General features: G+C 49.0%; 1 protein-coding gene and 1 long non-coding RNA gene across 4 annotated transcripts; one reads left to right on the top strand and one right to left on the bottom strand.

The window, feature by feature from the left end:
- Positions 1 to 45: 45 nt before the first annotated feature.
- Positions 46 to 25,167, bottom strand: LOC120829551 (adenylate cyclase type 6-like). Of its 2 annotated transcripts, none has more exons than XM_040193748.2 (24): positions 24,886 to 25,167; positions 22,031 to 22,306; positions 21,005 to 21,944; positions 10,345 to 10,494; positions 9,166 to 9,287; positions 8,430 to 8,541; positions 8,134 to 8,261; positions 7,871 to 8,029; positions 7,596 to 7,737; positions 7,145 to 7,276; positions 7,031 to 7,059; positions 6,771 to 6,918; positions 6,316 to 6,413; positions 5,980 to 6,067; positions 5,753 to 5,869; positions 5,501 to 5,659; positions 5,174 to 5,349; positions 4,962 to 4,988; positions 4,842 to 4,871; positions 4,627 to 4,759; positions 4,218 to 4,481; positions 3,923 to 4,127; positions 3,696 to 3,820; positions 46 to 2,763 (listed from the first exon to the last, which is right to left on the bottom strand). In XM_040193748.2, exons 2-24 carry the CDS (start codon positions 22,048 to 22,050, stop codon positions 2,635 to 2,637), a joined length of 3,633 nt encoding a protein of 1,210 aa, XP_040049682.1. In that variant the 5' UTR covers positions 22,051 to 22,306; positions 24,886 to 25,167; the 3' UTR covers positions 46 to 2,634. The 2 variants fall into 2 exon arrangements, with proteins under 2 accessions (XP_040049682.1, XP_077943002.1); XM_078086876.1 differs by having other exon boundaries at positions 5,174 to 5,295; positions 24,886 to 25,145.
- Positions 23,846 to 24,889, top strand: LOC144386312 (uncharacterized). Of its 2 annotated transcripts, none has more exons than XR_013452010.1 (3): positions 23,846 to 24,281; positions 24,435 to 24,562; positions 24,716 to 24,889. It is a non-coding gene; the product is annotated as an uncharacterized LOC144386312 (long non-coding RNA). The 2 variants fall into 2 exon arrangements; XR_013452009.1 differs by having other exon boundaries at positions 24,713 to 24,858.
- Positions 25,168 to 26,467: the final 1,300 nt, after the last annotated feature.

The following is a 26,467-nucleotide window of genomic DNA, read 5'->3' as shown; positions in this document are numbered from 1 at the left end:
TATTCACAGTACAACACACATCATTAAAGATATCAACAAGCTATCAGCCATTGATTTTTTTATTCTTTTTTTTCTTCAAGGGGAAATGTTATTTTTCTCTTTGTCTCATCGTCCTCAGCTCTTCTCGTCCTTCAACTCTGCAAAAGACACTCCCTTTACAACTGCTCCAACTCAAGGAAAATAAAACATAAAACAAAAACCGGGAAGGATTCATCAGGCCTGAGCAAAACACTGTTTCAGTAGTACGGGGACGACCTTCTTACCCCCCCCCCCCCCCCCCCCCAAACCTGCCAGGTAACAATCAACACACGTCTATGGACAGTAATAGAAATAGAATACATACGATGCACATCTTCATAAACCCGTGTCCATCCTATAAACCTTCTGCTTGTATGAATCACTCTTTCACCCCCCCCCCCCCCCCCCCCCGGGGGCCCATCATCGCCGCGCAGGAGGCTGCGTGAGCTTTGGTACGAACGTGATCAACTGTTTGGGGGCCAATTCACTCGATTACAAAAAGTCGAAGCCCGGAGATACTAAGGTCGCTGCGACAATGATGAAGGTTATTCTCAACAAGCCCTTATTCCCCCCCCCCCCTTTTCTCCATCAGAACATCAGCGGTCCGGCAGGGCAAGCAGGCACGTCCCTGTTCAGTGACACTGTTATTTGTTCACTGTCAACTTAAGGCAATCAACTCAGCTATTAGTACTTCTACTGAGTGAGTGTGTGTGTGTGTGTGGGGGGGGGGGGGGGGGGGGGGGGTACAATAAATATACGTGTAGGTTTATTAATCCTGTCCTGTTCACATCAGCATGTAATTTCCTGCCACTGAGAAGTGAACACGTGGGAGGGGGGGGGCAGGGGGGGGGGGGGGGGGTTGGGTCGCCCTAAAGCCCGGCTGAGAATCACAATACTGCAGAAGTGGCATAAATCAAATTCGTTTTAAAAAAAGCACACGCGTGTGTTTACACTGGCGTGCCCCCACCCCTTCCCCCCCCCCCGGGGGTTCTGCTGCAGCTAACGGTCATTGGTGATCACACCTGTCGGCAGGTGAGATGCTGCGTTGTACGTCGGGGCCGAACGGCAGGATTCGTTGGCCGCAGTTGATCAGTTGGTACCAGTGAGCTTGAGCTTCACAACTGGCGTCTCAGGAGAAAACGCGCTGGTCTTTGATCCTTTTCGTCGGAATGGAATCATCATAATAAGCATAATAATTAATCAGAAGCATCGTAATAACAGGAATAATAATAATAATAACAACATTAATAATATACAAATGATGGATACAGAAGTGATACAAAATACCCTACGTTAAAAACAAACCAAAGTGATGAGAAGATACCACAATCAGACATGCTTCAAAGCGGGCTATGTTTGGCAAGAGAGCAGTTTTTGTTTTGTACCATAAAAACCTCACAGTGAAAATAGTTATTCCCCTTCAGGATGACAAAGCACAGTATGCAGTCAAAATCAATATATATAATAAATATATATATATTTCTTTCCTTCATCTACTTCTTCTTCATAGAAGAATCAGGCTGTGTTGATTGCGTCCCCCTCTCCCCCTTCCTCCCCCGATGCCTCTGATTTTAAGTTCCTTCATTTCCATGTGCACCAAAATAAATACTTCTTTGAAAATGAAAGGAGCAGCGATGACGTGATACTGCGAGGGCTGAAACCAGCTGCGACGAAGCAATGCGACGTGAAGCGAGGACGAAGAGGATCCTGATCCCGGCCGGAGCGACTCGACTAGATACAAAATAGAGATTTCACCTCCTAATAACATCCGTAAGTCGTCTCAAGTCATTTTGTTCTGAGGTTTGGGGCGGTGCCACAATTTAAATTTGAAGTGATCAGCTCCCTGCTGCCTGGATGACAGACAGAATAAAGAAAGAAAATGAATTGTGTATATTCTTATGAAAACAATGACGCAGCTGTGCTGCCAGCTGTTGCCCCAAAAAAAACATAGGAGGTGATCATTGCTGACTTTAGCGAGAACATATCAAACATGTCTTGCTTTGCTTTTAGTAAGTACTTTAGTCTTTGGTCAATATATTCCTTCTCAGTTTATACATATATTCATACACACACAAATATTCATGTACATACACACTTCTGACGTGTAATAAACTGGATATTTGTGCACGTATGTATTCACACTTTTTCATAAAGGACCCTTTGCACAAAACATCGAGATCTAAATAAATTATTATTTCAGAAACAAAAAGTATGAGTACCTGTTCGTAATTCGTGTGTAATAAAAACAAAAGAAATACCCGGAAAAAAGGAAACAAACAAACCTCAGAGTAAAAATAAAAAGTAGCCGTATGTACAGCGGTAATCTTCTCACAGGCTAAAAGGCGTTGTTTTAAATAAACAGACTTTGCATCTTTCAAGAAGCCTGAGAGGACATGAGGAAAAACACGCGTCCTTCCTACGAGAACGTCGGCCTCATCAGGAACACGCTTCCATTTCTCAAGTCTTTTAAAAGAAGGAGGTTTTTTTTCCCTCTCCACTCGGGATTCAAGTGACGGCGTCTCGAGTCCTCGCTCAGTGGGTCTCTGACCGGGGGGGTGGAAGGAGGTGGGTGGGGGGGGTTGAGGGTGCTCCCAGCATCGCCGCCTCCCCCCGCCGCTAACTGCTGGGCGGTCCATCGTTCAGGAAGTAGGTGGTCATCTCCCCTTTGCCCTTGACCTTGACCACCCCCCGGTACTCCAGGACGTAGCCTTTGTTGGCGAGCACCTGGTAGAGATCCGTGGTCACCTGCGAGCAGAGCGCCAAAGGGCAAAATATTAATCGGACGAATCGGGGCCACGTTGTTCGATCTTATTCAATAACTGCGTCATCTTCAGTCCGGATTGCACGCTGGACGGTTTCTTGTGTCACTTTTCTCTCCTTAGATTGAGTAGAAAAGTGAGCTTTATTCCAGAAATAGTAAGTAGAAAATCAATAAATCTTGTAGTCAATATTAACATGTATGACAGATATATTACATATACATATTTATATTATTATCAAGGTTCTGAAGAGGTAAATTATCTATACTAGTGGCACTATGTGACACATGAGTTATTACATCCATCTGCCAGGGAGGGACCACTTTCTTAGTAATTCCTGCACTCTAATGCAGCTCGGCCGTGCACGGGACGATTATCTGTGCTGTAACTTTATCATTTTGGCTTATTCCATGTCCACGATGTCTATTGCATGTCTGTCTGTGTCTTGTTGCGCCTCCTGAGTTCTCTTTTCAGGGCCTTTTTGAAGCGAGGCTCCGAGGACAGAAGAGCTTTGTTGCAGCCATGCAGATTGTAAAGCCCCTTCAGGCAAATTTGGGATGATTAATATTGGGCTACAAGTATAAAATTGACCTGCCTTAAATTGTGCCTGTAACATTCTCTTGTCGACGCTGTCATAGGGGCGTTAATTAAATCATATGTTGAGGCGATGAGGTCATAGCATTTAATTAAGAAGCATATATCACCTTTGACAATGACCTCAGCGACGAGCCTACTTGAATGTACAGATTTACAACGATGGGATAAAAAACACATTAAACCTCACGGCGACTGGATTTACGGAGGCCGTGTCCTATTGGTCAAACTAGTTATTGGGACATTTATTAATAACAAGCATCAAGACTCATCTCAGGGCTTCACTTGAGGAACCTACAGGAACAGCTGTTTCCCGGCTCCTACCTGTATGCAGTCGGGTACGCCCGTGCTGTCCATTCGACTGGCCACGTTGACCGTGTTGCCCCAGATGTCGTACTGCGGCTTCCGCGCGCCGATAACCCCGGCCACCACCGGTCCGATGTTCAGACCTGCCAATGGAAGACAGAGACTCGTCACTGCATCAACAAAGCTGCTGCTGCTGCTGCTGCTGCTGCTACGCCCAAGCATCCAAACATCTGGACCCGGCTCACCTATCTTCATCTGGAAGTTGTTGAAGGAATGCTCGTTGATGTACTTCATCTGCTCCCTCAGCCTCATGGCGTAGTCCGCCAGCGCCACAATGTGCGAGCGGCCCTCCCTGTCGTAGGTGGAGTCGTTGAGACCGGACGCGGCCATGTAGGTGGAGCCGATGGTCTTGATCTTCTCCAGCTGCCTGTACTTGTCTTCGCTGATGATCTGAGGAAAACAGGGAGCAGACGGGGATTAGGTTTCCGCGAGCAGAGGCCCGGGCGGACGGCACGCCGAGCTTCGCCCCAAGTTTTTTACCTCGTCAAAGTCAGCGATGATCTCGTTGAGCAGCCGGAGACACTCCACCCCCTCGTTGTTGGCCTCCAGCTCCACGTAGAATTCGGAGAAATTGCTGATGGAGGCGAACATGACGGCCACGCACTCACAGGACTGGTAGTACAGCTCGTCGTTGCGCCGCTCGCGCGCCAAAAAGTGAGCCGCTACGTCCTTGGGCAGAATATTATGGAGGAGGCGGCGATTGTAGGCTTGCAGTTCCTCCATCTCCTCCTTCTCCTCTGTGGCCTGAGAGGGAAGGATCTCTATCAGCTGCGTTCAGCATGTATGACCGCGGTGATAAAAATGACCAGCAGGACGCGTAGGATGTGCAGATGTTCTGATGGGACATGGGCGAGCAAACCCGGCGCCCTCCAGTGGACGCTGAACGTACCTGCAGTTTCCACAGGAAGTCGAGGCGCGCGGTGGACTCGACCTGCTGCGCGTGCAGGTACAGCGCCAGGACGAATACTGTGAGGATGACGGGAGTCATGACCCTCAGGGACACTTTGGTCACAACGAATGGGCTGCGAGGAACACACGGCGACATTAATGCAACGGGGCGGAGCTTCGAAGTGGCGGACAGAAAAACGTAATACTGACACTCACCACTGGTTTGTAGTTTCATTGAAACTGGACCTGAATGGAAATTATACATTAAAAATAAATTAAGTTAAAATCCTTATAATATTAATTTCTTTATACAAGTCAAAAAATAAATATTCTTACCATTGAGCACTAGTTTCATTTAAATCACTAAAGAGGAAAAAAAAGAGAACAATTAATGAAAGTTATAAATCTCTTTCAATTAAAAGCTTAAACTTTTTTAAGACCTTAGATTGGAGAATTCACATAAATAAATATGGTAAACTGCTCAATGCAGTTCCCTCCACACACACACACCTGCATTAGCAGTACATTGCACGGCCTGTGGCACTCACATGGCATTGGAGGTGACAAAGAGGTCCGCGTTGTCGAACAGTGCTACCTGTGGCCACTCCACCAGCAGCAGGAAGGTGAGCTGGATGAGCAGCATGAGGACCAGCTTCCCGATGCTGCTGATCTGCAGGAACACCGAGCAGGCCAGCAAGGTCAGCAGCACGCTGTAGCTGAAATACTGGAGAGCGCCGTCACAAAGAGCCGTTATCGACAGCACAGCTCAGGGAGAACAAGAATGTGACATTTTCCGTTTTGTGTTGAGAAGGTCAGACCGGCGGCACGGGGGAAACCCCACAAAAAAAAAAGTGGTGACCTAACAATGGATTCACCTCGGGAAAAGGGCAGGAGGGGCCTTGGCTGGGACAGATCTCCAGACCCCCGTCCGGCGACACATTCAGGCTGCGGATCAAACAGGGCGTCACCAGCGCAGCGGAGGTGTTCAGCTTCTCGGCGACGCATTGGGCCAAGCTCACGGTGTCACAGGCGAACTGCAGAGAAGCCAAACGGACACACACACGCGTGTTCAGCGGGCTCTTCAACATGCACACGCATGTGCCCTCCGCCCGTCTCTTCCATCTTACCATGTTGACAAAGGCAGAGATGAAGACCAGGATAATGGTAAACACTCCGACCAGGGTGCTGTTGGTGCGAGACTGCACAATCTTCTTTGAAACGGTCTGCATGGCGGCCGGAAAGAGCTGCGGGGGGGACGGGAGAGGGGAAAGCACTCAACACGGCGAACAACGTATAAGCATGACCAGTGTGTGTGTGTGTGTGTGTGTGTGTGTGTGTGTGTGATATGTGTTACCTTGATGCAAGAATATATGGCACAAATAAAAAGGATGTTGGCGAGAATGACGAAGATACTGATGTAGATTCCCAACATGACCGGAGTGCTGCGAGGGAGAAAACAGTAACGAGGTTATACACCAGCTGATAAGGGAGTTCAGATCCTGCAAGTATCGGTAAATTATGAGACGGAGCAAATAAGTATGAGGTGTTATTGTCAGTGTTTATTAAGGGAAAGAACGCTAGAAAAGAAAATGTACATTTTTCTTTTACTCAGAAGAATTAAACTACAGGGAGTGAAAGCAACCGTAGAAACACACGGTCAATACGGCTCTACGGTGTATCAAGTACTCACTGTGGAAAGATAACGATCTGTATGAAGGATATGAAGCAGAATACTAGGAGTGTACACGCAACGTAGCCTCCAAAACGATCGTCCACCTTCTTGGAATACTGCGAGAGGAAAGGTCAGAAGAAGAGTCAGATATTCCTCCCACGAATGACAAGCACACTCGGCATTAATTCTATATGATCATTTATATTTTCTTTTATGGAACCTTATCGTGAGGAAATCATATAGAGATATAGAGATTTTGTGATTGTAAATAGGAAAAAACAGAATATCTAATAAAACTCAGTTAAATCAAACTACTCTCTTAATCGGACTGGAATGCTTTAGCAAAAAATATTTTACCGTGTTTTTTGAATTAGCCAAAAACAGGCTATATTGAGGTGTGTGTATTGTAACCACGGTTTGCCATGAACGAGACCAGGATAGAGGACTCCGTAATCGAGGGTCTCAGTTTGAACCTTTTTCTCCAGGCTGGACGTCTGGAAGGTGAGCAGGAACTTCTTCACGTGGTCTTTTCTCAGCTGGTCGATGCTGCGAGCGTCAATGGCTCTGCCCAGAAACTCGTCCACCTCGTCCTCCGGGTTCATCGCCTCCTGGACGCAGCGGCTGCAACAAGACAAACGGCGTCGGTGAAATCTGGTTCGAGCAGAGCGGCGAGCCTCTCGAACAACACGTAAACAACAACAACAACAACAGCAGCAGCAGCAGCAGCACTCACTTGTCTTTACTGGAGCTCTCGTCAATGCCCTGAAGAAGAAAAGAGACGAAACGTGAGTCTCTCACGGAAGTGTCTCCTCCGATGAGACACCGGTGTGTCGGTGCAGATCCTCACCATTTGTCTGAAGACTTTGGAGTCTTTGGTCCGGGAGAAGGTTCTGTCGGGGACCCAGCGGGGCATCAGACCCTCGTTGGAGTTGGCTCTCGTCGTCCGCTGCATGCGAGCCATCGTGGCCTTCTCCTCCTTCTGCTCAGTGGGGGAACGGGGGGGGGGGGGGGGGACACATGAAGGCCTGACCAACTGTTCTCATACAACGCAGTCCATGACAATACAAGGGACTAAATACTAAATAATTGTCTAAGAATATTTTTTTAAAGTCGAATAAAAATAATAATAATAATAGTAGGAATATATATATATAAATAATCATTCAATATAGAATGTAAGGATGGCATTTGAAAAATTAAAACAAAATTAAAACAATAACATTTAAAAGCAATTATAAATGAATAATTAAAACATAATTGTATTAAAGCGCCTATTATGTGTTTATTTATTCACTGACCCGTTTCTCGCTGCAGCCGAGAACCAAAAACGTCTCGATGCTGTTGTCCTTCAGGTACGCGTTCCTCTCCCCTCCGAAGCCCGGTTCCACCTCATAGTCTCCGTTAAGATACTGCAAGGTGGCCTTGGTGATGTGGATCCGCCTACAGAAAGACACGCGATTTAACCAATTAGTAACACACTGAGTATTTCAACTGAACACATTTACTTTATTGCTAATAAAGAAATTCAAACCCGGATGCTTTTTTGTTACGGACCGGTGCTCGTTTCGCTCACCCTGCTTTGCCTCCCGCCTCCATGTGATTGGCCAGCGTGACGTCGTTCGACCACACGTCGAACTGCCACTTCCTGAGTCCCAGCACGCCGCAGTGGACGCGCCCGCTGTGGATCCCCACGCGCATGTTGACGTTGACCCCCGTCACCTCGCGCACCAGCCTGCGGACACACGGCCCGCACGTTTCAGTGTCCCTTTCTCAAGAAATGAAAAAATAAATTAAAAACTACCAAAACCAAAAAACGTAAACAGCGTTCCCACTCACGAGATCGCCTCGATCATGTCGACGCCCATCTCCACGCAGCAGTGGGCGTGGTCGGCCCGGGGCTCAGGCAGCCCGGACACACAATAGTAACAATCACCCAGAATTTTAATACGTAGACAGTGGTTCTCCTGAGAAAGGGGGAGGAAAAGGGAGGAGTCCAGATGTTTGGTAGCTGTCATATATGTCAAGTGAGAATGATGATGTTGTTTAACTGTGGAGCGTCTCTTAAAAGCTCGGTCCTGAAATGTCAAACTGGTCCTTCAGGACAAACACGAGAGACACACGAGGACCCTCACCGACGCCAGCTTGTCGAAGCGGGCGAAGAGTTCGTTGAGGGTCATGACCAGCTCCTGAGCCGTGCACTGAGAGGCCAGGCTGGTGAAACCCTCGATGTCTGCAAACAGAATGCTGAGGACGAGAAAACAAAAACAAAAAAACGTTTCGGCAGTTTCCCCATTGAAAGCGAACAGAGTTCGCACAGCAGCGGCAGGAATACGTTGCGGTGCTGACCTTGAGAAAGGCAGGAGGTTCGACCTTAAATTCTTCTGAAGGAGATATGTGCCTGTTTGTGTGTCTGTGTGTGTGTGTTTGTGTGTGTGTCAGGGGGACGGAGTGCGTTTGCTCAGTGCTGTAATTGAATGTGTGCCGAAGCTCTCCATCTTTGGGGATTATCTTATCTCGGCTGCTGGTGATTAAGTATTCCCTCACTAGTGTTAATTAGCCTCCACTCTGCCAAACCACTCTCCCCTCTTATGACTCCGTGAGCGCGCTCCTATCAGTGTGTGTCTGTGTGCGCGTGTGCAAATGTGTCGTGAATCATTCTCGCGAAGAATCAGTGGGAATTGGGGGGGTGTTTGTATTTAAGCAGAACTAAGCAACATTTTTTTTATGTTTTGACGAAGACATGTCTGTCCCACACAACGGAAATCCCCCCCGATCGGCACGGAGAACTCGGCGGATGAAAGTAGATTGAAATGTTTGTTGAGCCGGTAAATCGTGAAACGCGACACTGAGGCCGAGCGGCCGGCTGACCTGACGTTGTCGTGTTTCTGGATATAGATTTTGTGGAACATCATGTCTTCCTTCTTGGCATTGATGTCAGCCTTCATCTCCATGGCAACGTGCCTTGGCAACACTGAAAGCAACAGACGTTCCTGGAAAAACACGCGCGCACACACACACACACAAAGAAAAAAAACATAATAGAGATTGTGTCATTCACAATATTATCGTCTATGTGCAACGCGTCAAGGGTGTGTGTGTACTTTTTTATTTGAATAACATGGCAACAGTTTTAGGATTACACAGAAAACCCCCATTAAATCAAAACAATAACACATTTGATGACATTGTGAAGCAGCGTCGCATCATGGGAGTTGTTCTCAGATGAAAATCTATCCGTCGTGGTTCACGCAGGAATCACAAGGAGTTGATGCTTTAAAGTTTTGTTTTTATTCATTTCTACTCATGGAAGGTCATTTTAATGTGGTTGGATGTGATACGTTTAGTCAGTACAGACAGTACTGGGAAAGAGACAACACATCATTGATTTTTCATTTTGGAAATAGTTTGTTGTCGGCAGCGTCATCCTTTACGTTTGAGAATAATTACTTCTACGAGACTTAATGGACTTAATTTATGATAATCAAATCACGATGACTCGGCCTCAGGTTTAAATTGTTCCAGTGAAAGTTTTTATGCAGTGACTTTTTTTTAAAAAGTGTCCTTTATGGCATCATTACTCTGTAGAGTCTACAAATATAGGAGGACGTCTGTCGGTGAGGAAAGACATTTGTTTATCCACGTTTATTTGTTTAAAATTTCTTTTTGAATGGAGATAGCTCCGGCGTAACTGAGGCTCCTGCAGAGCGTGTTGCATTGTGGGTCGTTTCTGGCTTTCCTGATTGCTCAACTGGCTACTTACTTCACGTATTTTAGACTGAATCCACTGAACTCGTGAGACTTTCTGACAGCTCGTGCTCATGTTCTGCTGCAGGGAGGTTTCTGCAGAAACAAATCACCTGACCAACGGAGCAACGTTTTACAAAGAGCTTAAACAGCAGCTGCCCCCGAGAGGTTGAATAGAACACTGAGGTGATTCACATTCAATTGAACACTTATTCCAGTATGTGTTGGCAAAAAGTCTTTCGGGCAACGAGATCACAAATACACATAAACAACAACGCGTTACGCATCCGCGTGCAGACCCACCTGCTGTTGATTCTCCCTCTGGAGGTGCAGCCTGGCCTGGATGTACCCTCGGGTCTCCTGGAAGGCTTGTCTCTGGGACACCTCAGCGGGGTAGTGGGTGCAGATACCGATGATGTTGGTGCACAGGAAGATCAGGACGTTGGCGCTCACCTGGGAGGGACGAGAGAGGAGGGAAAGGTGGTCGAGCTTGAGATACCAGGAAGATGCGGATGATCCTGTGGTGCAGCGGGAGAACGAATTGGGATTGAAGCAGAGAGGTGAGCAGGTGTACGGTGAACTACCGCCACGGTGCTTTCTCATCGTAATCGATGAAAGCATCTATTCAATAGATCGATGATGACCGTAATCAAACATTTCTGTAGTTTCTTTCTCAAGAGGAGGCTGCTGGTGCCGTAAGCCGCCCTCTGACTCGGTGAAAAAAGACTTTGACATTTGTGAAAGAACAAGGCGAGTGCAGCTACGACGTCAAGCATCAGAACACATCGTACAGGGAAGGACGATACAAATGGTTCATAAAGGACATTTTGAGTCGGGGGGGGGTCATATGTGTTTGCATGCAGTGCGTCCACGTGACACGTTAAAAACATACGGTATCATTGTTGTTGTGACTTTAAAGGCATTTAAACGATATCGCAAAGATTAGAAAAGAACATATTCAAGGGTTTTCAGCTCATGAAACTATTTTTTTCTTCATCTTTTTTTGTCTGGTTTTGTCTGTCATTGTAAAGCGTCTTTGGATACAAAAAACGAAAGCATTTATTATTTTTATTCAAATATTGTTATCATAGCTTTCTGTAAATATTACATTACATGTCATTTAGCTGACTAAGTGCATTTCAACAATAAGGATACAAACTCAAAAGAAAAAGAAACAAGAAAGTGCAATTTCATCAAATAAGCCGGTTTACAACTTGCTATAGACATTATAAGTACAATGTACACTGTTAGTGTTTTTATACGGAGGTCGAGTCTGAAGTGTCTTTAGTTTGCAGCGGAAGATGTGAAGGTTTTCTTTGCTGTCCACATCTTTGTAATCTATTGAACTCACAATACCTGATGATTACGTCGATGTGGCAGCAGACTGAAGCCCAAAGCTAATCAGCCAAACAGAAACAAAGATTCAATAATCAATAATCAATCTCCTGCGCGAGTGGGGAAACACTCTAAAAGCAAAGAGGTTACTATGAGTCACAATGACTATCGGAAATGTAGGTTCATTCAGATTAAATACAACTTATTTGGGACAAAGGTCCCATGAGAACAAATATTTCAAGTCAACCTCACTGTGTTTGGTTGAGGAACAGTAAACGTATTTTGACAGTATGTTAAACAATAAGACCAGATCGCTATCCAGCCGTTGTCCCCAATTCGGTATTATTATCTTCACAAACTAATGAGCACTGCATTGTTTCACAACAACAGAGAGTTTAATGGAAATAAACAGTGACTACAAAAGCGATGATGAGAATAGCAAAAAGATGATTGAAAAAGAGAGCCAGCGAGGCTGAAAACAGACAAGACGGACAACGCAGATAAAAATGAAAGACGGACAGCTGTTGAGGAAGGACATAAGTGGAAAGGAGCAGGACGAGGAAGGAAAACAGCGATGTGAGCAGGAGAGAGAGAGAGAGAGAGAGAGAGAGAGAGAGAGAGACATGGGCCACACTGACATTAGGCAGATGGCTCAAAGCGCTCAGCTCTGTTTACATTACTCTCACTGATAAAGCAAAAACGGCCATGAGACAAAAGCGAAGCCTGCAGCGGGATGCGTGTGTGTGTTTGCAGGTGAAGGCCTCCCATCATTCTACATGTGTGTGTGTGTGTCTGTGCAGTCAAAGACTTGTGCGTTAGCGCTGCAGCTACTGTAACTATCTGTCAGCTGAGGTTCAGCGTCCCGTGACAGCGTCCCGTGACAGCGTCCCGTGACAGCGTCCCGCGCCGGCTCGGTCCGGCACCGTTGTGATCCGGGCCGCTGTGCGCTGTGATCCTCATCGCTCACTCGCTGTCAGGTGGAGTCCATGACTGAGTTACCAACATGATTACGGCCTACTAAAAGGGTTACGCTGGCTTTATTGAGACCGAAATAAACCAGGAATTGAGCATCACGTCAGCGGAACATCGCGTGGTTTGTTTTTCTGCCGTGGAAGCGCTCGTCGCCCTCCCCCCTCCACCCTCCCGTCCTCCCATCCGGGTGCTGTGGTGGAAGTGGACGGCCAGTCTGCGGAGACGACCTCAGACTAATCCCGGGATATCAAAAGGTCATTATGTAAGAGCTGCTCTGATCTGCACCAGACAGGAACAACGGATGTGCACGCAGCATAGATTAAAATGTATTTTTCTCCACACAAAAAGCCCCCAACAGCTTATGGAGGATGTGCAGGCGGAATCAATGAATGATCGACGCGGCTGCATGGATGCTTGGCTGAATAAACGAACACACGACTTCCTCCACAGTTAAGTACATTGTATATTACTTGGTAAAATAGAGTAGACCCTCTACTTGTCAAAGAAACATTAAATTAGATTATCATGGGGTAAGTTGACAAAGATACCACGTGTCGATGTTAAAGATTCAGTAATTGTTTTCATAAAGAGTAAGATCAAATACATAGTTTAAGATACTGCAGTAAATTCAACCAAAATCCTGAGATACTGTTGCAAAACATTTTATTCCGTTCTTTGAGATGAATCCTCCCAAAGACAATGACGACACGATGACATCAAGCAGGTTTGATCACCACATCTCAGGCTGACGGAATGAGTCCTGCAGGTATTTAGACATAAGCCACAGCAATGAGGAACAGTCAGTACGATTCATCACCTGGGGACCATGAATGTGTGTACTTCACTCAGAAAAACAACGCGCTGCACCGACTTAACAGCTTAAACCCGCCTACTTTCTGCTGTGCGAAGACGATACCGACGTGCAAAGCAAAGAAGTCCACCTGCCCTTCATAGGTAATGTCTCTGCAGCAAGACTACCAGTGACCCCCCCTCTGAAGATCCCCTCTCACTGTGTGAGGATCGCTGCTTTATTTATAATTTTTCTGCCCCTTTATGATGGATTCAGCATAGCAGCCATTTGGTTTAGCAGGAAGTCTCTGGTCCTGACAGCCGGTCTATAAACATTGACTTTTAAGGCCGTCGGACTGGGAAAGAGTGTCCTTCAGGGAGGAGAGAGCAACGTGACAGAATGTGGACCGACGGACATTCAACAGCCTCCTAATGTACCCGAATAAGGTCATTGGAAGCGGCTATAATCGATAGTCGTGCGCAGACAGCGGTATGTGAATATGAAAGAGGCCGTAGTAGTTCGCTCTCGTTGCATCACCGCTCTTCTGGCCGTGGCGGGCTGCTGCTGCTCAGGGAGAGACAAACAAAAGTGAAAGCTCTTTAAAAAAAAAAAAAAAATCCATTACTGTTTAAAGGGACAGCGTGAAGAAAAATAGATCCACAGAAAGAAGAAATCCGTCTGTGCGATGAAGTGGTTAAACAAGCCTCCCCACTCACAGGCAATTCCATTACAAACCAAACCACCTGAATCAAACTGTGCTCGCAGACCTCTTCTTTAATCCCCTCATCCTGCTCTCCGTCCCATTCGACAACACGCACCCGGATCGCAGGGAGGTGTGCTGGTGTGTACATACGTGCAAACGCACAGGGTTAGTAGGTCAAGGAAGGATCTTGATATTGCTGCGGTCCCGACTGCAGCCCTTCCTTCGCTCGGACCCTTTAGACCTCTTTGACGGACGCGTCGACTCTTCGAATCGTTCAACAGTTCAGAAGTTTGTGACACGACAACAACAACAGCAACTACAAAAAAGTCAAGCTTCTGCTTACTGTCGGCCCGCGGTGACTGTGAGCGTTCACTTAGCAACTATCACCCACATTCCACAGCCTCCCTCCAAAGGACCTGCAGGCCCCCGCCCAGGTTCAGGGAGGGTGCAGCTGAGGAGGTGAGGGTAGGGAGTAAGGAGGTAAGGAGGTAAGGGGTAGATGGCTTTAGGCCTTTATACTGCATGGTCGTTCTGTATAAAAAAGGTGCATATAAGATAATACGTCGATCGTCGTTAGAAGAAGCCGATTCCCAAACAATCGATCGACACAACGACCGTCGAACGTCTTGTGTTGTAAGTATTCAGATCGCATTGACAACGTAGCAGCTTTAGCATGAAGATTGAACGTCATTCAAAAATGTCCCTAATCCAGAGAATCCACAGAGCTCGGCCCAACAGTAGTCGGCCCCCGGTTGGGAGCTTGCCTGCGCTACGCTACGGTTGGCCAGTCGGCATTAGTTGGGCGGGACTTAGCCGGGGGTCTAACCAATCGTTTTCAAGCACTGCTTGAGCCACTTAAATACACCGAGAACAATAAGTCTTCGTCAAAAAAACGGTCCAACTGTGAGGAGAACACGATGCTGAATTTATAAGACCTTTTCCCAGAAGGAGCAGTGCCTGATGGGATATCGCTGTTGAAACGGGGCCAACGAGAGCGTAAGTCAGAGCTCATCGGCCTTTGAGGAGCATCTGGAACTCCTTAAAACATCTGTGTTGTATCAGGCTCAGTAAAACACACTGCAGCCCCCCCGAAACACAATGACGGCGCTTCGCTCGTGACCAAACATGAGTCCCAACGCCCCCCCGTAGGTTGGCCCTTATCTTTCCTGGAGAGCGTTGGTTATTTATTTCCATATTCTTTCATTTCATTTATTTTGAGTTTCTGTGTGTGTGTGTGTGCGCGGTGGCGGCGGGCAGCTGCTGGGTTTGTGTACTCAGCACACGGCTCGCAGTGCCCTTATCTGAAAGGACCAGAACCACATGAGCAGATAAAGAGTGGAGCCCCTCCCGCTGAGTCTACTGGGGGGGGGGGGGGGGTCCCGATCACACAATTTGTGTCGAAACAAAACTCTTCCACGTACATAAACCCAGGGGAGGAAAAGTTGTGTGTGTAGAGTATGTATCAGTTTCCATCTATAATACATAAAGGAACACGAAAGTTCATTACGCCGTTTAGATCTGTGTCCCAAACCCCCTCATTGAAGATTTAAGGAGTGTTGTGTATATAGTTTAATCTAGTCGTGCATTTCACTCTGACTGACAACCACTATAGTTAAGAGTAAATACAGTGATTTCGGAACCTTTAGTCATTTATTTAAGTCAGTCACAAATTTAGTCAATGACAGCAGACATGTTTTTTTACGTTAAATTAAAGAATGCACTGTCACGGTGTTCCTCTGTCACCACTTATGTTCATCCATCAACATGAAAGTGCGGCTGATGACAAAAAGATTTCCCTAAATAGCAACATTTGCTGACTTTCCTGCCTTTCCCGTTTTAGACACATCTGCGTTCTCTGCACTGAAACACAAGACCGAACATCTTGAATAAATAATGTCCATCCCTTGTCCGCAACAATTACTTTGGAGCGCAGAGCCAGTTTCAAACTCCGCTCCCCTCTGTCGTGTTTCCGTACACATGCTGGGGGTCCTCACACTGACAACTACACACCAGAAACATTTCTGCTGGGAACCGAGCGGGTGTGACTTCTGCGGAGAGAGTGTGACTACTAAAACTTCTCTGGCATTGTAGGTCGGAGAAGCGGCACGAAAATCTGCATGGAAGGAAAAGGAGGAAGGAGCGGGACCCCCGCGGTGAGGCCTCGCGTGCCGCGGACAGACAGCAGGTTTCGGGGATGGCCGCTGTGATTTAACAAAAAGCCTCTTAAGAGCAGCGCCGGCTCCATTAGAGGAATGCAAAAGAGTGAGCAATTAGCAATCAAATCAATTATCTTTGCCAGGAAAATAAACTCCTTCATCAGAAAACACATCCGATGGGCGATGGGGCTACAGACACAGATATGCACAGTCATAGCGAGCTGATCAGAGATAAGCTTCCCTGGACCTCACTGGTAAACAACATCCTGTGCCCCCCCAGCACCTCCACTCCACATGCCCTCTCTGTCATCGCCGTGTTTAATTACGGACCACCGTCTCATTTTGACAGCAGGGGGGAGGAAAACAAAGCACGGAGCGATCCGAGCAGGCCACCCAGCAGTGTGTCCCCCCCCTGCAACCCCATCCCTCCCTTCCTCCCTCCCGACGTCCAGGACGTCGAGCTGCCGGATTACCAGAGAAAGAGAAAGTTAACAGCGAAAATCAATTTTGACCTGCTTTTTTTTTTTTTTTTTCTTTACTCGAAGCGGTTACCAATCTGCGCTCCAGCGGGCTGAACTGGGTCTGCTGGCTGCTCCAGTCGTTGTTGTTTCCATGGCAACCGGAGGAGCGCCTGAACACAAGCACTGAGGGAGACACTTAGCAATGATGTTTATTCCCCATCAATCTCAGCAGTGATGCTAAACTGATAATTCATTTCCCAGCGATCTCATTGGTCCACGGGTTGGCGGTGGCGGTATGAGTGTGTGTGTGTGTGTGTGTGTGTGTGTGTGTATAAATCTGTATCCATGTAATCCCTGTGCAAGTGAATACAGGCAGTTATAAACAAGCGAAATGTATTCACAGCAGGTGCATCCGTGTTTCACATTTCACTCACTGAAGCCTCTGAATAACACTTTGCCGCGTGTGTGTGTGTGTGTGTTCGTGTGCGTGCGAGACACCCATCCTGATACGTGTGACAGGTATCGTCGTTAAAATGCTGCCACAGCGTCAAACACAAGTTATTTATCAAGGGGGCCGAGGAAACGGACTGCGGGGGGAGAATATCGGACTCCGATCTCAGCGCCGCCTCCTCCTCCTCCTGCGCTCGCACTGGGGCGTCTTATTGCACGGCGGCCGCTCCGCACGGACCCTCGTCACGCCACGACACTGTTTCCACTGGGATCAAAGTGTCGCCACTGTGACGCACGGCGCACGCAAGGCCGCTCCAGCTCGTGGGAACCTGCCTTAATCGATGTGGGATTTGCGCTTTCTCTTTACAGCATCCTGGAAATGTTTTAATTGAGTAAACAGGCATTTGGAAAGTTTGACGTGGGACCACCGTGGACTGAGCGCGTTACCGCACAGGCGACACATTGTTATTTAAACGCTATTGCCTTATCTTATCTACTGAGCAAATAAAAAGCAAAGAAACTTTGAACACTTAGCGGGAGACTTGTGAAACATATTGACTGTTCCCTGAGCCAGAGTTCACATAGAGACGGATTTGTTGTCTATGCTTTTTTTTGGGGGGGGGGCTTTACCCCCGTCATCTCCGCTGTGGTTAAAGATCAGAGATCCGTCCCAAAGATGCATTCGCTCACGCTTCATTAGCCCGCAGCAGAAAAATATATATAAATTATTGCCGTATCTGTGGATATACAGTGTTAGCCTCATGTGAGAAGCGCAGACCTGTGTGTATGCAGAGAAAAGGGGGAGGGGGGGAGGGGGGGCCTGTTGCTCTGACGCAGGCTCTGATAAGACTGTCCCATGTGACGCAACAGTTAGCAGGAACGCCAAAGGGCCGGGTATTTTTAGGATCCGCTCTTTTGACCTCTCACGGCGAGTGTGTGCGCGACATCCACGCAAAACACAGTTGCTCGTTGTCGGCGGGGGGGGGGGCGGCGTGCACGATGAGCAGCTGAGCGCCGCGTGGACTAAACTTCTGTGATGCTGGACACGGGAGATCCCACTTCAGGCAGGACAATAGTTCCTCTGAGACCGAAAAAGACTTCAGGGGAGGTGACAGTCATAACAATGCATGGGATGGTGTGTGTGTGTGTGTGTGTGTGTGTGTGTGGGAAGTGCACATGTCGACGTACTGCTAATTTATTTCAGCTGAGGGGTCCGATGATCATGATATCAGATACGCTGAAACAAAATGAAGAATAAATCTTGGTAACAGCAGGATGAAACCCCTCTTCTACGTGTTTAAATCCCTGATAGATTGAAATGAATCCCGGGCCAAACACAGGGGGGGGGGGGGGGGAAGAGGGGTGGGGGGGGGGAGTAGAGCAGACGCTGGATTCTACTGTATGCAGCTGTAAAAACACACATGGCGAACAACGCCAAGAGCTCCGGAAACAACCAGATGGACTACGTGTGCTTTCAGAGGCTCGAGAGGGGATTAAAAGGCCGTAACTTTTAGAAGAGGCGGACATTAAATACCGTTGAGAGGCCGTTTCTCTGGCCTCACGTGACACGAACGACGGGCCGTTGCAGCTCTGCGGCTGGCGTCGAGCGGCGGTTTAACGTCCACGTCTGTGCAAAAATGTCCCTGTTACATCATTTTTTGCTAAATCTGAAGACATTCCCTCCGGACGTCGCTGAGATTTCGCCGTTCACAGAAATCGGACACACGGACGGACGTCAAGAGATTATTGTTGTTATTATACAACGCTGCGCTTCGGCCAAAGGAAAGAGCTATATTTAAGAAGGTTATATTGAGTAAACTATTGTGACTACGGTTCTGTTTTTAGGTTAAATTCTGTGTGGATGTTTGGATTTCAGTTGGTCTTCTCTTGTGTTTTCATTGAGAAAGACTTGATGGTAATATTGTTGGGATTACTTTGTTTTTATTGAGGCCTTCCTTGTCACACTGTACAGAATTCGGTCTATCTGCCTCATCAGGAGTCTTTGATCAGATTTGATTGACGGCGAACGGGCGACAAAAGCAAATGCACCTGTCCCCCTTTTCAAAAAGCAAAGCCGACCCCACAAAAAAAAACAGATATTCCCCCACGTAATGTGACCAAACGCTGGTCCCGAATCCCCAAATCTCAGTACATAAACTCTTTACCTTTTAAATAAATCCCGCGTTGCCAGCAAACAGAAGCTGGAAACAAAAAGACAGAAAAAAGAGGATCTGCAACACAAACTTCATCACAAACCCAGTGAGGTTAATGAGTTATGCGAGAAAGGGGAAACACTCGCACACAGGCGCGCGGCAGTGATTGATGATAACAGAAGGTTTCACGTACTGTACGCAGGCGACCTCTGGTACGAACGGCACCGCGGGGGCCGGGCGGCTATCTGGCGGTGTTTGTTCACTGGCTGACGGCAAACACCGCGGTGGATCACGCTTGATGCCGCGGTAGACGGCAGCTACTGGGTTCCCACGAATAACGCCAACCCAGGCGCGCCTCTTTTTGCTAACGCAATGGGGTCTTCTCAGCGACGTGGTCCGTCTTTAAGGGGGCTTGTTTGCGTCGCGGTTGGACGGGATACGGTTGCACAGCTTTCTGGTAAAAACCAAGATGCTCAGCGACTTGTAATGGAGTCTTATTTCCGCCAATTGTTTTCGATGTAATGTTTTTCCCATTATGTTTTCCATAACTTTTCCCCAAGGAGAAAACAACAGCGAGCAGCAGCCATACTGTGTGACCCCCCCCGGCCTCGCCGTCCTCGCCGTCCTCACCCCGCCCTTGGAGAACAGTACAAAGCGTCCCCTGTGTGGGAGCACAGAGGCCTGAGTGATACCGCTTTATATCACTGCATTCTCACACTGTCACACACACACGCACGCACAGCTGTCCGTCCAGGGCGCTTCATTCAGCCCGCTGACCTTCAGCGAGCCCCCCGGGTCCTTGACATGACGCACAAACAACACCGAGCCGCCGCGTGCGTGTGGATGCACGCCGTATCGGAAACGTTTCAAATGCCTCCAGACGCGATCAGCAGCGATTCCTTTTAAAGTTCAATAGTTTGCAGATTATCAGATACCCTGGTTTGGCTCGGGTTTGACGTCAAGCTTTTTGATGTTTTAAAGACTTACGGTGAGCAGCGTTTGGTATTTTAGCTTGAAAGAGGACTTAAAAGGTGATGATCAAAATGGACCAAATCAGCTCATGGACTAATCATTTAATTGGAAACATCTTATTGACCCCCCCCCCCCCCTTTGCAATAATAACACATGACACTATATCGTGTATCCGGGTATTTAGGGACTGTGTCACACGCGTGCAATGCGCTCGCGGCTGATAACGCGGTCAGTGGCGCTCTCGCTCTGAAGTTCCCCTCGGCTCGGCGCCGGCTTTTCACCATTTCTCAGCTCATTGTTTTACGGCGAAAAACAAATTGTTTTTGGTTCCGTTTCACAGCTCACATCGACCCGTCTCCAGCCACAGCAGGGGGGCCGATTTCAACTATGATAAGACGCACGGTGTAACAAAGCTCGAGACTAGCTGGTGAGCACAGATAAGGATTTGCAGTGGAGTGTTTTCTACCAATATGGCATCAGCTGGAAAACACAAGAGCCTTTAAAGAGACATCGGCCACGTCCTCGTATTCTTCTTGTTGGTGTTCTGGAAACTAAGCTTTATGTTCAACGGTTAAGTTTCCAGACTTCATCGAAAAGCTACAACTATAACAGTTTGTTCCAGATCTTCTCACGCCAGATCCTTAAGGTTTGAGATGAACCCTTTCAGATCACATCCCACAACCACAGAAGCAAAGTCCTCCCTTTGTATCGTTATACCTGAACGTCTTCTAATAAAACAAAATATAAAATATGCTTATGTAAACTAGGACTGGTTTTACCAGATAATAACATGACATCCGTCCATGTGGGTGGAGCAAAACCCTCTCAGCCCGGATACTTTTTACTTTACATATAATCCTGCTAATAAATAAATCCGGATTTAACCCATATCATCTGCAAAAAAAACATAAGTAACAACAGTTCCATCAGCATCAGCGTCGGTTGGGGTCAACGAGTCGAGCCGCTCTTACCTGTTTCCAGAGGAACTCGTCTTCCTGATTGATCTGCCACGTGGTGACCACGTGGATGCCGGACAGCAGCGCTCCGCTCAGCACGGCCGCTCTCATCCTCACGGGCAGCAGCGTGTAGATGATGTAGATGAAGAACACGGACCACCAGATGCCTTCCGAGGCGCTCCTGGGCGCCACCATGAGCACGCCGAACACCTGCACGGACAGCAGCACCCCGATCACCAGGTAACTGACCATCCACATGTAGTCCTGGTGGAAGCCGTTGCGGTTGCACACCACCATGAGGGCCATGAAGAGCGCCATCGCCACCGACAGGGCCGACGAGTAGGCCACGTGGGGGGCGGCGTGGACACAGTGGAAGGTCAGCATGATGCCGCACACGATCACCAGCACCCCCATGAGCATGGTCAGGGAGCTCTGGTTCAGCCGGAAGAAGTAGCGCTGGTAGAGGCGCTCCAGCTTGCGCGACTGGAACTTTTTGGACTGGAACACCTGCACCACCCTGAGCCAGCAGTCCGCGGCCGTCACCGCCCCCGCCGCCGCGCCGCTGGGGCCGTCCGCGTCGCCCGCGTCCCCGCCGTTGCACCCTCCTTTCCTGCCTTTCAACTCGCCGTCCTCGAAGCCCAGGTCGACCGATTTCAGGCCCACCCCTTCCCCGGGAGCCCCTCCCCTTTTGCCGTAGTGGTCCTCCTGCCAGCCGCAGCGGACGCCGAAGTTGCCCCCGCCGCCCGCCGCTCCGCCCACCCCTCCGCGGTGGTGCTGGTGGAGGGGGGCTCCAGATGGGGGCTCCATGGCGTCCGGGTCCCGCAGACAGCTCATGTAACGCGGGTTGCAGAGGGACGAGCCTCCCTTCCGCTTGGACTTCTTGCCATTGCGCTCCCCCCACGCAGTCTTGCGGTCGTCCACCCTGGCGACTAGGAAGCCACTGAACCAGGACATTCTGTGTGAGCAGAGAGGACAACGTTCAGCGCGGCCCGTGAGACGGGAACACCACCTCCTCCCTCCACCTGGGGGGGCTTCATTTACCTGTTGGGGTTCTGGTACATGTCCCAGCCCTTTCCCCCGCGGCCGGTTCACTCATTTATCCCCGCGGACTATTTTCTTTTGAAGTAGCGAGGAGGGGGGGGGGGCGTGTGGAGGCCACACCGCGGGGCCACAGGGCGGGACGGGGGAGACAGGAGGGACGGGGGGGGGGGGGAGTGTCAAAGGCGAACCAGTCGCCCCACAAAGCCCAAGGAGACCGGGGTTAATGAGAGGACCAGGACTCTGCTTGCAGGACTATCGCCGCGGCTTCCGCGGCACCTACAGCAAAAAAAAAAAGACAAAGAGATACACATAAAAAGACAAATAGAGACGCTTGTGACGTGGCTCAGATTCAGGCTCACGGCGGTGAGATACGTCACATCGTGGGAGTCTGTCGTTTTATGCCGGTCACCGACACTGTTTAACCCTCCCACTCGCTCGCTGCCAAAGACCTTCTTTATCCCACAACCGACGGGAAATAGAAAACACAACTGTTGCACAATGAATCCCATTTCCTGGACAACCGGACACACTTGAGATAGTGCTCATAAAAACGGAGACAGGTCCGCAGGACATCAAGCTACTATCAGCAGAGGACAAGGGGAGGACAGGACCCAAAATAGCTTAAAGGCCCGGTTGTTGTTACTAAAACACACACTCTGGTATAAACACACAACAGCATTTTGGAATCAGCTGGGCTGAAGATAAGGAGCGACTCTTACGAGCTCGGTTCAGGACCGACAATCGATGATAAAAGACGAGTTATACATACGGATGAATGCCCCCGGACAACGGGACACTGACAAGACCAAATATCGAGGCGGTAATGGGAAACGCAGCACGACAAGATCTGTGAGCCCCGCAGCGCCGAGCCTTTTCCTCGACGCGTCACCAAGGTGCATGTTATTGTGCGTCAGTGTGATGTCGCTGGACGACATCAACGAGATGCCCTGTGAGCACCAGAGAAATGGTCGCCTGCGAATTAATACTCTCTATAGCTTTATACTCTACTGTTGACCCAATCATAATAAAACGTCTGGTTGGATTCTGTAGACGAGTTAAATGCAGAATGTTTGACTTGTTTCCACCGATATATCTCATGGACATTAGCGGTCATCTCTTGTACTGGAAAAAAAAAAAAGTAATCAGTGTCTGCAAGGTAGTGTGTGACATTCATTTGTACACACGTTGCACTACGCTAATAAGACCCTGACTAGAGGCCTCTGTATTGGTGTAAATGGTGCGTCCCATTTATGAGGCCGCGTTGTGTTTGTAGCCCCGACAGAACACATCTGAGCATAGAATTAATGCCCTGATTGAATTAAAACGTCCACATATGCCTCTGCAACTGCTCCCAGCTGATCTTACCATCTTACCAGGCCCCCCCCCGGACACCCTGAGCCTCCACAGCGCGGCCGCGCGCGCCGCCTCATCGATCGGCATGTTTCCACCGGAAGGGGACACGCTGTGTTGTCCGAGGCACGAAGAGCATTTCCTCGCCACACGTCGCCTGCGCTCCGGCACGTATCCGTCCGGGCCCCCGCGTCCCTCCTCCCTGGCAGCGGATCGACGGGATTCAAGGAGAACCCCCTCCTCCCTCCTCTGCCCCCCCCCCCCCCTCCCTTCTCTCTCTCGCACACCTCCCCACAAGGTCGACCAGCTTGTACCCGTTTGCAGAACGTCGCGGTGTTGCCAGCCGCTTGTTGTGTGTGTGCGTGTGTTTGCATGCTGCCCCCCTCCCTCCCCCAATAGCGTTAGCAGGGAGAGGGGGGGGAGGAGGGGAAGGAGGGGAATATTCCTAGGGGACATCACCAACCCGGACACCGCCGTTACAGTCACAAACAACGCGCATTAAAGTGCATCCTCGTGGGCTTGTCGCCGCCTCGCGCGTCCGCCTGCGTCCAGGTGCGAGAAATAGAACGAGGGGACATCAAAAGGTGTGCTTTTGTTTTAATTGTCCATTTTTTTGGATGATACGTTTGCGATCCGGCGCATGAATCCCGCGCACGGGCAGTGCCTGTGCGCGCGTATGCGTGAGGCCCCGCATTCAAACAGCGTAGGCTTCGTGTTACGTAACACCGTGGCCTATGTGACAACCATACCGGGGACCATAAAACCATTCCGCTGTGTCCGGAGTGACCATGTTCGGGACACACGCACGCGCCTTCGTTCGCGGTTTGCACCTCCGGTCCGCAGCGAGACAACAGCAGCAGCAGCTCGCGGGAGCGAAGTGAACCGAGAAGATGCGTCCGAGGTAAATAAACGGATATGAACACGTTACTGCTGCTGCACATTCCTCAGCATCAGCCACTGGGCGGGTGAGGTGGGGGGTGGAGGGTGGGGGGGGGGGGGGGTGTAGATCTAAAACACAATATCTAAGACCCCCCGCCCTCCTTTGCCCCCCCAGGTGGGCAGTTTAAATGAAAAGTTATGTCATAAAAAAAAAGATCCGCGGCCGATGCGAATCCTGATGAGCAGCAGATGCGACCTGCAGGAGGCTCCAGCTTCTGGATGCAGCTGATCGACACCCAGCAGGTCTGTCAGCTGTAACAAGACACACAGTGATGCAGCTCATCAACACACACACACACACACACACACACGCGCGCACACACGCGCGCACGCACACGTCGCTGCTGCTGGGCGCCAGTGGGAAACATCAAGTGACGGTGTTTCCTCCACCAGCAGCGGCGGGCCTCGCAGCAACTGTTGCCAGCCGTGTCATCCTGGTGGACACGATGTGCTGACGGAGAAGTGTCCGCGCGCGCCAGTGCGACGGCGTCGGGGACGTTTGAGTGACAGCGGGACATCAATTATACACGGCGGCCTGCGGAGAGACAGAGAGACGCGGGACTCACCGCGATCATCTTCTCCTTTCTATTCCCCCGGACAGGACGATCCGCTTCGGCAGCGCTGGTCGGTCGGAGCAGGAGGGGAGGGGGGGAGGTGGTGGTGGTGAGGGGGTGTAGGGGAGGGGGGGTGGGGCGGGGGGGGGAGGTCGGTCAAATGGAGCCGGGCTGTCCGAAGGATGGTTCCGGTGAAATTGGTCACCCCCGCGCTGGATCTCCTCCTGCCGTCTTCTCTCCACTCCCTTTCCTCTCCTCCCCCTGACCCGCTCGGCTCCGAGCGCCGCCGTCAAGACGGGGGGAGTAAGAGCGCCGCGCTTCCGGCGGAGGATTTTCAAGTTAAAACGCATAAAACCCAGCAGTGGTACGAGAAACGAAAATACTTTCGTGAGTGTTAATGTAAAGGTGTGGACACAGCCAGCAGCAGGCTAGCTTGACACAAAACCATCCATCCATCCATCCATCCATTGTCAAACCGCTTATCCTGCACACAGGGTCGCGGGGGGGCTGGAGTCCATCCCAGCCAACTTTTGGGCGATAGACAAGGTACATCCTGGATTGGTCGCCAGCCAATCGCAGGGCGACACAGAGACATACAACCATTCACACTCACATTCACACATCTACGGGCAATTTAAAGTCCCCAATTAACCTGATCCCCAGAGCATGTCTTTGGACTGTGGGAGGAAGCCGGAGAACCCGGAGAGAACCCACGCAGACACGGGGAGAACATGCATACTCCACACAGAAAGGCCACTGGGCGGAATCGAACCCAGGACCTTCTTGCTGTGAGGCGACAGTGCTAACCACCACGCCACCGTGCCGCCCCTTGACACAAAGCCGTTTTGGAATAAGAGAAAAGATGGCGATAATTAGGCCTGAAAGTGAATTGATTATTATTGAATGATTAAAAAATATTCTTTCTTTCATAATTGTTTTATTTAATTCTGAACACCCAAAGAATCCGTGGGCAGATATCCATAGAGTGCTTTTGTCAAGAATATTAGTTTATTAAACAATGTTTTGTGGTTAACACGATCTCCAAAGCACACATCAGACATTGCATGTTGGTCATTTTTTTATCCACCTTGTTAAATGTATTTATCGTTTTTATCTTATTCTAAGCTTTTGTTTTAGCTCTGGTCAAGTTATTTTCATTTAACATAACACAAATCTTCCTAGTGAGATTCTCCACATTATGTACAGTTTACGCCACACTGTCCTTTTCGACCCCCACTCGATGAGGACAAAGAAGGAAATATGTGGACGAAACCAGAGGACAAGCATATGACGAGGTAGGACATCCAGATGTGTGTAAACAAATGGACCAAGATTTTTTTTTTAATCACAGTATACTAGACAATGCATATGACCAAATGATACTGTGAATGTATATGAAGGATGACAAGCAGCTTCCAGGTGTCGCCAAACCGCTAAAGCCTGAGCCACACAACCTCCATTCAGTCTTCGGAGATCAGGCTGTTCAGTCAGTGTCTTCACACACGTGTGCATTTGGCCAATAAAACTTGTTCAAATTATATTACGAGAACCTGCTGCTGAACCTGCTGCTGTTTTGCAAACCACCAACACATCT

The sequence above is a fragment of the Gasterosteus aculeatus genome, chromosome 2 (genome assembly GCF_964276395.1).
Source record: "Gasterosteus aculeatus chromosome 2, fGasAcu3.hap1.1, whole genome shotgun sequence".
NCBI classification, from domain to species: domain Eukaryota; kingdom Metazoa; phylum Chordata; class Actinopteri; order Perciformes; family Gasterosteidae; genus Gasterosteus; species Gasterosteus aculeatus.
The sequence above is the reverse complement of the archived record's forward strand: the minus strand, read 5'-3'. Positions and strand labels throughout refer to the sequence as shown.